The following is a 10,687-nucleotide window of genomic DNA, read 5'->3' on the forward strand; positions in this document are numbered from 1 at the left end:
CTGTTTCCTTGTCGGAATCGTCCCTCTTGCGTGCCCTGGGCTTCTGCGCGTCGATGAGGTAGTAGGAGTCGTTGCCCAGGGCTTTGCTGATGATGAAAGGCCCCTCCCAAGGGGCCGAGAGCTTGTGCTGATGGCTGTTCATTGGATCAGCCGGAGCACAAGGTCCCCCTCGCGGAAGGATGGTGGCCCGACCTTCCGGCTATGGTAGCGGTGCAGGCCCTGCTGGTAGATGGCGGACCGGCTGAGTGCCAGCAGTCGGGCCTCTTCCAGCAGGTCGACACCGTCTTCTCGTGCCTCCTTCGCCTCCACCTCCATGTACATGGTGACACGAGGCGACTCAAACTCGATGTCCGTTGGGATGACGGCCTCGGCCCCGTACAGGAGGAAGAAGGGAGTGAAGCCGGTTGCTTTGTTCGGCGTAGTCCGGAGACTCCAAAGGACGGCCGGCAGCTCCTCGATCCAGCAGCCGGCCGAGCGCTCCAGCAGCTTGACCAGTCGGGGCTTGATGCCGGACAAGATGAGGCCGTTTGCTCGCTCCACCTGGTCGTTTGACTATGGATGGGCAACGGATGCTAAGTCCAGTCGGATGCCCTACGTCACGCAGAAACGGGCCAAGGCGCCTTTGGCGAAGTTTGTGCCATTGTCAGTGATGATGCTATGCGGTACGCCGTACCGGACGGTGATGTCTGTGATGAAGGTCACAACAGTCGGACCGTTCAGCTTCTTGATTGGCTTCACCTCAATCCACTTCGTGAACTTGTCCACAGCAACCAACAGATGGGTCATGCCGCAGTGTGCTGTTTTGAATGGGCCCACCATGTCCAGCCCCCAGACCGCAAACAGCCAAGTGAGGGGGATGGTCTTGAGTGCAGAAGCTGGCAGGTGTTGCTTGGAGCTGAAGTGTTGGCACCCCTTGCACTTCTTGACCAACTCCTTGGCGTCGTCCAAAGCAGTCGTCCAAAGCAGTCGGCCAAAATCTTTGGCTATAAGGGATCTGGAGGCGGCATGGTGGCCGCATTCGCCTTGGTGAATATCTCTGAGGATTGACATGCCCTTCTTAGGCTCTACGCAGCGCTGGAAGACACCAGTCACGCTGTGCCTGACAAGCTCTCTGTTCACTATTGTGTATGCTGCTACCCGGTGTTGCACCTGCCGGGCCAGAATCTCGTTGGCTGGTAACTCTCTACTCACCAGGAAGTTGAGGATGGGTTGTGCCCATGATGGTGCTTCTACCACTGTCATCACGGACACTGGTACTAGGGCAGTTGGGTTTGGAGGCGGCGGGTCGGAGCCGGCTGCTGCTTGCTGCGTCGTTGAAGTCCCCGGGCCAAGTGCTGCAGCCCCCGGGCCAGGTTGTGAACTCCCTGGGCCGGGTTCGAGTGCAGCAGTCTCCGGGCCGCCCACCGAAGTCCCCGGGCCGACTGCTGTAGTCCCTGAGCCAGATCCGACTGCTCCGGGGTTAGCCGGCACGAAGATGGACTCTGATTCCGGCGAAGGCTTGATAGACAGCTTGCGCAGGCACTGGAGGGAGATGCCAGCTAGTATTGCTTGCCGGGTGGAGCCAATCCGCGCCAGGGCATCCGCTTGCTCGTTGTCGGCCCATGGTACGTTGAGGAATTCGCACCCATCAAAGTACCCACTGATCTGCTGGACGAGGAAGCGGTAGCTTGCCATGTTTGCATCCTTGGCATCCCAGTCGCCAGACGACTGCTGGACCACCAAGTCTGAGTTGTTGTAGCACAACACTCGGCGGATGCCGATCTCCTTGGCTAGTCGGAGCCCGTGGACGAGCGCCTCATACTCGACCACGTTGTTGGAGGCGGCAAAGTGAATCTGCAACGTGTACTTGAGCTTGTCGCCTTTGGGAGAGGTGAGGACGATGCCGGCTCCCAAGCCAATGCGCATCTTCGAGCCATCAAAGTGCATCCGCCAATGGGTGGAATCCCGCGCTCGCAGTAGGTACTGGGTCTCGACCCAGTCGACGAGGAAGTCGGCCAACGCTTGGGACTTGATGGCAGTGCGGGGCTGGTATAGGATGGTGTGGGGATTCAGCTCGATGGCCCACTTCGCAACCCGGCCTGATGCATCTCTGTTGCCTATGATCTCGGCAAGTGGGGCGGTGCAGACGACCGTGATGGAGTGCTCCTGGAAGTACTGCTTGAGCTTCTTGGTGGCAAACTACACGCCGTAGCACATCTTCTGGTAGTGGGGGTAGTTCTGCTTGGAGGCCGACAACACCTCACTCGGGTAGTAGACGGGCCTCTGGACCGGCTGTGCCTTGCAGTCTTCTGGGCGCTCAACCATGATCACGGTGCTGACTACCCGGCTGGTGGCGGTGATGTAGAGGAGCATGGGTTCCTTAGCAGCCGGAGCGGCCAGGACAGGCGGCATGGTCAGCATCTTCTTGAGTTGGAGAAAAGCCTCGTCCACCTTGTCATTCCACTCGAAGCAAGTGGTCTTCTTCATTAGCTGGTACAGGGGGAGGGCCTTCTCGCCCAGCCGACTGGTGAACCGACTGAGAGATGCTAAGCACCCGGTGAACTTCTGGACGTCCCGCAGCCGGGTGGGTCTCTACATCCGCTCAATGGCCTTGATCTTCACGGGGTTGCACTCGATGCTGCATTCACAGACAAAGAAACCGAGGAGCTGGCCGGCTGGTACTCCAAAGACACATTTCTCTGGGTTGAGCTTGATTTAAAAACGACGCAAATTATCAAAGGTCTCCTTGAGATCCTCCAGAAGGGTGCCGCACTTCTCCGTCTTCACCACAATAACGTCTACATAGACGTGGGCATTTCTGCCGAGTTTCTTGAGGAGGCACTTCTGTATGCAACGCTGAAACGTGGCGCCGGCATTTCTCAAGCCGAACGTCATGGTCAGGTAGCAAAAGGCTCCGAATGGTGAGATGAAGGCAGTCTTCAGCCGATCGGCCGGGTTCAGCTTGATCTGGTGGTAGCCGGAGTAAGCGTCAAGGAAAGACAACAGCTCGCATCTGGCTGTGGAGTCAATCACTTGATCTATCCGAGGCAGAGCAAACGGATCTTTGGGGCAGGCTTTGTTAAGGCTAGTGTAGTCGATACACATACGCCACTTGTTGTTCTTCTTCAACACGAGGACTGGGTTGGCAAGCCAGTCCGGATAAAACACTTCCATGATGAAGCCAGCTGCCAGAAGCCGGGCGATCTCTTCACCAACGATTCTTCTCTTCTCTTCTAACAGGCGGCGGAGGGGTTGCTTGACCGGCTTTGCATCTAGCCTCACATGCAGCTTGTGCTCAGCGAAATCCGTCGGAACACCCGGCATGTCTTTGGGAGACCATGCAAAGATGTCCCGATTCTCACGGAGGAAATCGACGAGCTCGCTTTCCTATTCGCTATAGAGGTTGGTCCCTACGATAGCGTGCCTCTCCGCGTGCTCTCGGTCCAAGGCAATCTTCTTGGTTTCTTTGGCCGGCTGGAAGGAGCCCTGAGCCTCCGTGTCCTTGGGGTCAGATGGCATGTCCGGCTGCCTGCTGGCCATGGCCACTACCCGTGCAAGGAGACGCTTCTCTTCGGCTATGACGAGGGACTCAGCCAGCCGACTGGTGGCGGTAGCACATGCGGCCGACTTCTGGTAATCGCCGGCTATGGTGATGATGCCCTTGGTGCCTGGCATCTTCATCTTGAGGTAGGCATAGTGCGGTACCGCCATGAACTTGTCCAGTGCAGGCCAGCCCAAGAGCGTGTGGTAGGGGCTGTCCAGGTCGACCACCTCGAACCAGATCGGCTCGCGGCAGAAGTGATCTTTGCCGCCGAACATGACATTTATCTTGACCTTGCCGATCGGGGAGCCGGAAAGGCCGGGTATAATGCCGTGGAAGACGGTCCGGCTGGGCAGGAGCTGCTTCTCCTTGATGCCCAACTTCTCCATGGTGTCACGGGATGTTGATGCTACTACCACCGTCTATCAGGATCCGGGAGAAGCGGCAAGATCGCCTCTCCGTGGAAAAGGTGGAATCCAGCACCATGACATAGGAACCAGGCGAGGGCATCACAGCCGGGTGGTCAGCACGGCTCCCGCTGATGGGCCTTTCGGACCAGTGCATGAACTCTAGGACGTCTGAGGCGACGTCGTTCACCTCTCGGTGTTGCTGGCACCGGCTGTGCTTGTTGTCGGCTTTACTGGTGAAGACGACATAGGTGGCGTTGGCTTCGGGGAACTCATCTTGGATCATGCCGGCTGCACGGGCCGCCGGCTGCTGAGGAGGCGGAGCCGGAGGGCCAGTAGGTGAAGGGGGCAGGCCCTCGCCCTTAGCGATTCTGGTGAGCTAGTGGCATTTCCGGGTGGTGTGGTTAGACGGCTTCGCACGCTGCGGAACTTCTAGGGAGCATCAAGGGTTTGCTCGAAGGAGAAGGCGAGCAACCAAGCGGGCTTGACGTCCTTCTGACGCTTGGGCTGGGTTGCCCCTCCGGCTGCTGGTCTTCAACCGGTACCACTTGCCGGTTGCTGGGCCTTGCGCTTGTTGTCGTTCGGCTGCTGGCATCAGTTGGAGTCACCAGCCGGCGTCTGAGGAGCCGGCGGGAGCACCTTCCCGGATGCGTCCACCCGGATCTCCGACTTCATCGAGGAGTTGGCAGTGGCTTACTTGTCTGCCACAATCAGGAGCTCTTCTAGGGTAGTCAGCTCATCACATAGGAGTCGGTGCTTGAGCAAGGTGCCCTCTCTACACCCGGCGGTGAAGTACTCGATGGCATGCACCTCGTGCACGCCTTCGCAGGAGTTGCGCAGCTCGGCACAGCGCGCCAGGTAGTCGCAGGTGGACTCAGTCGGACCTTGGACGCACATGGAGAGCTGGCGAGGCTTGGGCGGCCGCTTGTAGGTGCTGGTGAAGTTGCGGATGAAGACATCGGCAAAGTCCAGCCAGCTGTTGACGCTATATGGCTTGAGGCTGTTCAGCCACGTCCGGGCCATGCCTTGGAGCATGAGCGGGACATACTTCACGGCAACGCGCTTGTTGCCGTTTGCTATGCTGACGGCCGTGGAGTAGTCGACCAGCCAGTCCTCCGGCTTCATGGAGCCGTTGTACTTTGGAGTATCTCAAGGGAGCGGGAACCCTTTGGGGAAGGGCTCGTCGTGAATGCGGGGGCTGAAAGAGGCCGGGGCGATTGCATCTTCTTCTTCTACCGCCAGGGACCGAGCAAGCCGGTCGATCCGGTGGCGGGCGTCGTTCTCTCCGACTCCTTCACGGGGGCCTAGCCGGCCTCCGAGAGTCGGATGCTCAACAGGCGGCAGGGAAGCGCGCCTCTCCCTGCGAGGGGGGAGCGTACGATCGTCCCGCCGTTCTACTACTCATGGGCGGACATCTTGGTCGCGCTCGATCGTGATGTGGGTGCGCTGACTGTGGCTAGCAGCCGGCTCTTGGTCTCGCCGACCGCGAGCACCGCCTGTTGGAGACTGGCAGGTCGCCCCATGCTCACGGCAGGGGGGATGGTCTTCGGCTTGCGCACCGGGTTCCACCACACGGCGGTCAGCTTCCTGCTGTGAGGTAGCCGCGTCGAGGAGCTACTCGAGGCGCGCCATCATGCAACGATGCTCGTCGCCCTCTAGGTGGTCCAATTCGTCTGCCACCGCTTGGGCGGCGCGCAAGTTCTCCATCGGGGTGGCGTAGACTGGGCGCTCGGCTCCCAGCATGCTGGCGATAGCCGCGCCGCGCTGCTGAATCGTGCCCACTCAGCTAGGTTCGCCAGCAGCCGGCGTGCCACTCACGGCGCGGTCGATCTCGCGCTGGTAGGCTTTAGTGAGGCGCCTCATGGCCGCCAAATTGTTGGCGCTGTCGAGGAGCAAGACGCGGAATGTTTCCAGCGTCGCTCCATCGGCGTCTGCCACCACGGGCGCGGACAGGCCCCGCATTGCGACCTACAGCGGGTCCTGGCCGGCCCCGTCAGAGGCTCCGTCGTGGCTAGTGACCAGCACCTCCGTGATGGTGCAGGTGCTGGCGTTGCTGACCGCAAGAGGGAGCGGGTAATCGATGATCACCAGATTGCCAGGGAAGGCATCGGTGGATGCCGCGTCGAAGTCGATGAGCATCTCGACGGGCGGGTCGGTGGAGCCGATGGATTCCAGGTTGGAGGCAGGCTCGTTGGCGATGTGGAGCTTGCCGAGGAGGTCAACGAGGCAGCTCTCGGAGCTGGCCGCTTCTGCGTCGGGCGCGGGCTAGTCGGAGAGGCGGATCCCGCCGAGGAGATCAGCGAGGCAGCTTGCAGCGCAAGCGGCTTCCACGCCGCGCAGCGCGTCGATGCAAACGCCATCGGGCGTGCCAGGCTAGTTGCGCTCGCCAGGAAGGAAAAGGGTTCCCGTCCAGAACATGTTTCCGGCCGACGGTGCACTTAGCCCTACGGTGGGCGCCAAATGTCGAGGATATCTAGCAACATATGCCAGGGGGTGGCTTATCATGGATGGGGACAGGAGTACGTCGTCGGGTCCTAGAAGTGGGAGTGAGCGAGATCTCGAACGCCTACGAGTCTTACCCAGGTTCGGGGCTCTCCGTGGAGATAACACCCCTAGTCCTGCTCTGCGGGGTCTCCGCATGATGACTATCATCAATAGAGTAGCTACAAGAGTGCTCCTTGAGCTGTTTCAGCTAGAGGAGGAAGAAGGGCAATGCTAGCTCTATCTTCTCTCTCTCTACGTGGGTGTAAGTTGGCTAGGGTTCTGAATCCTTTGCATGGGTGAGCCTGGAGGGTTGATATAGGCCTACCCCCAGGGGTACAATGGTAATCCCGCCGGGTGTAGGGCCCGGCCGTCAGTGTCTCCGGGCGCTGGCTTCTTCGCTGGCTGCTGGGGCCCACTGCTTGGTGGGTCCCGCCGGCAGCCGTGTAGTCGGCCGACGGGTAGGGCCCGCCGCCTGCAGGCCATGCTGACTGCTTCCTACTGTGCTCCACCCTTGGTGACAGACGCTTTGTCAGGGGGTGCATGGCTACAGTCCCGCCGCCTGGCGGGCGCTTACTGTAGCCACGCTCCGTCTCATCGGATTAATGGTGCGCAGACTCCGAGGAGAGGGAGGGCCGCCTGCTAGGAGTCGGCCCGCCCTCGAGGCCGCCGTGCTCGGGGTTTGCCATCTTCTGGTGGCTCGTGGACAGGTAGGGCCCGCCGCCTGTGGGCCGTACCAACCGCCCGTCGTGGGAGCGTGGCTCCAGTTGACGTAGGTTGCATCATGGGCTGCATGGTAATAGTGCCGCGCACGGCGAGGGGTGTCCGCTTCGTACACCCGCACTGTGGCCACGTTCGCCCTGGATTCGGGGGTGGCAGGTTGTACTACAGCTATGCCCCGTCTCGTCGTAGTAAATGGGTGCAAACTTTGAGGGGGCGCAGGACCGCCTGCCAGATGTCGGCTCCCTGGGCCGCTTGTTGGGAGCACGCCATCTTCTGGCAGGCGGCCGGTTAGACCAGCCAGCCCAAGGAATCGGCCTTTTGCCCGAAAGGTGTGAGGGGCGCAGCTAGCCCCGGTGTCTTGAAATACTATGGGGTGCTGGTGAGGCTACCCGTGGTCAATCCCTCCGACAATGATGGTAAGTGATTCATGTGGTGGTTACGAGGTAACCCCGAACAGAGTAAGTTGGTGCATGATATTGTTAACATGTTGCATGCTAGTATCATTATATGTTCATGCCATGCTCATCTGATATTGTTCTAGTGCTATTTTTACACCATGTCCAGGCCATGTTGCTCTAGCTGTATCATGTTCATCCTTGCTAAGTAACCCATAATTGCCATGCTGTTGTTTGTCTTGATTGCTTTGGTTGTTGTGAGCTTGCAAGCACATTCAATGTACTGACCAGGCATGTCATGCCAGTTTCCAGGCCATGCCTTGTTTGCTTGCTTGTTTGCCGAGGATCTTGTGTTTGCGAGCTAGGATAAACGTTCCAGCCAGCGTCCCTTGCGGAGTGGAGTCCATTGTCGTCGTCATTGTTCTGCTGCTAGAATCTATTCCGCTGCTATGTGTTGTTCTGCTGATTGCATAGAGCAACCTTGGCAGGCGTAGTGTCGTTGTGCCGATGTAATCCCCTTGTATCCATATCGACTGTAATAAAGAGCTGATTTGTTCTATGCCAAGCAGTGCCATATTCCAGAGACTTACCTCGATCTCTGGGCTGTAATACGGGGCGTTCCGGTCTCTCTGAGCCGGGGTGTCACAACGATTGGTATCAGAGCAAGTCTGGCTGTAGAGCATCCTAGATCGCTGGAATGTTAGAAAACGGTAGTATAGGGCTTGGTTGTGTCTCTGCTTGTTGCATTTGGTTGTTGCATTTGTTTGCTGCATGTAGTCTTATTTCGGTTACCCCTAACCCTTTATTTCGTGCGTAGATGGCGGTCAGCTTCCATGAGTTCAATGCCATCCCCAGAGCTCCCGGTGTCCTATTGCATTCAGCCCTACTCCTGCACCTCTCAGCTTTGGCACCCTCCTTGGCGATATGTGGCGTAGAATTTAGCCCCATGGAGATCCACCTCATTATCAAGTATTCTAGTTTTCTGTCGGAGGAAGAATCCTGGAGTATGATGTTGATGTCCATCTGCCAGCCTCGATTCCTGTTGGTAAGCGCACCTACAGTTTCCACGATGGATACGGTGCCACTCCCAAGCATGCCGTTCAGCTTGCTGCAATGGCAGGAATCACCGGGCTTCGTCATCCAGAGAGCATGGTGCAAGAGAACCGTTGTAGGATCGAAAGTATGTCTAGAGGGGGGGGGGTGATTAGACTACTTGACCAAATAAAAATCTAGCCTTCCCCCTTTTAAGTCTTGGCAGATTTTAGCAACTTAGCACAAATCAAGTAATCAACCTACACATGCAATTCTAAGAGTATAGCAGTGCAATGTAAAGCAATTGCATATGAAGGTAAAGGGAGGAGTTTGGAGGGAGCAAACGCAATGTAGACACGGAGATTTTTTATCCGTGGTTCCGATAGGTGGTGCTATCATACATCCACATTGATGGAGACTTCAACCCACGAAGGGTAACGGTTGCGCGAGTCCATGGAGGGCTCCACCCACGAAGGGTCCACGAAGAAGCAACCTTGTCTATCCCACCATGGCCATCACCCACGAAGGACTTGCCTCACTAGGGTAGATCTTCACAAAGTAGGCGCTCTCCTTGCCCGTACAAACTCCTTGGTTCAACTCCACAATCTTGACGGAGGCTCCCAAGTGACACCTAGCCAATCTAGGAGACACCACTCTCCAAAAGGTAATAGATGGTGTGTTGATGATGAACTCCTTGCTCTTGTGCTTCAAATGATAGTCTCCCCAACACTCAACTCTCTCTCATAGTATTGTATTTGGTAGAAAAATGATTTGAGTGGAAAGCAACTTGGGAAGGCTAGAGATCAAGATTTATGTGGTTGGAATGGAATATCTTAACCTCAACACAAGTGTAGGTGGTTCTCTCTCAGAAAATGTATGTTGGAAGTGTAGGCATGTTCTGATGGCTCTCTCCACAAATGAAGAGTGGGTGGAGGGGTATATATAGCCTCCACACAAAATCTGACCGTTACACACAAATCACCAAACTCGGTGGGACCGAATCAAAAAACTCGGTCAGACCGATTTAGTTCAAAATGTGAACGTTAGGATTTTCGGTGGGACCGACATGTCAACTCTGTAGGACCGATATCATTAGGGTTAGGGCATAACGTAATCTCGGTTGGACCGATTACTCAAACTCGGTTGGACCGACTTTGGTAATAGACAAACAGAGAGTTGGTCAGGCAAACTCGGTGGGACTGATTCGCTCGTCTCAGTGGGACCGAAGCGTTACGAAAAGGAAACAGAGAGTTTGCATTGCAGAGTCGGTGGGACCGGTCGCTCATCTCGGTTAGACCGAAACGTTACGAAGGGAAACAGAGAGTTTGCAATCCCATCTCGGTGAGACCGAGATCCCTATCGGTGAGACCGAAAAGACTAGGGTTTCTGCCAGTGGCTATGTCAAATGAACTCGGTGGCGCCGGATGAAAAGTTTCGGTGGGGCCGAGTTTGACATTTGGTTTTGGGACATATGTGGATATGAGAAAGTGGCTGAGGGCTTTGGAGCATATCACTAAGCACTTCGAGCAAGCAAGCCATTAAGCAACACCTGACCCCCTTTTAATAGTATTGGCTTTTCCTATGGACTCAATGTGATCTTGGATCACTAAAAGTAAAATGTAGAGTCTTGGACTTTTGAAGCTTGAGCCAATCTTTTGTCCTTAGCATTTTAAGGGGTCGACATTCCTTATCCATGCCATGCCAATCATTGAACTTTCCTGAAATATTTATCTTGTAGTAATGGCATTAGTTCAATGAGCTATATGTTGTTAATCATTACCAAAACCACCCAGGGATAGTTGCACTTTCGACCGTGCTTATCAGTACTATCCCACCATCATCGAGAATCCTAAGTGGATCAAGTTCCCTTCTGTCAACCCTCAAGATGACCCAGCTATCCTCGCCATGTCCCGTTACATGACGGCCGAGTGTCTTCTTATTTCTGAGTTAGTACGAGGTGCCATTCAATCTAGGAGATTGCTTGGTGCCGCCCTACCTCAGTCTCTGCCAGCTTCTCCAACCCCTCCGCCTCATCCATCTGGAGTTTCGGAGTCAGCAGTTCCACTCGCTGCTCCCTTAGTTTCTTCATCAGTTCCCAAGTGTTTGCTCAAGCATAGGGTGTAGTCCTG

The 10,687-nt window shown here is 56.4% G+C and overlaps 1 protein-coding gene across 1 annotated transcript; it reads right to left on the minus strand.

Moving 5' to 3' along the window:
- Positions 1 to 825: 825 nt before the first annotated feature.
- LOC123096908 (uncharacterized) lies at positions 826 to 3,909 on the minus strand (the record flags this gene model as incomplete). Its single annotated transcript, XM_044518705.1, has 2 exons — positions 3,685 to 3,909; positions 826 to 1,644 (listed from the first exon to the last, which is right to left on the minus strand). Coding segments are annotated over exons 1-2 (1,044 nt in total), but the record flags the coding sequence as incomplete, so codon positions are not given.
- Between the last annotated feature and the right edge of the window lie 6,778 nt (positions 3,910 to 10,687).

Source organism: Triticum aestivum, chromosome 4D (genome assembly GCF_018294505.1).
Source record: "Triticum aestivum cultivar Chinese Spring chromosome 4D, IWGSC CS RefSeq v2.1, whole genome shotgun sequence".
NCBI lineage: Eukaryota > Viridiplantae > Streptophyta > Magnoliopsida > Poales > Poaceae > Triticum > Triticum aestivum.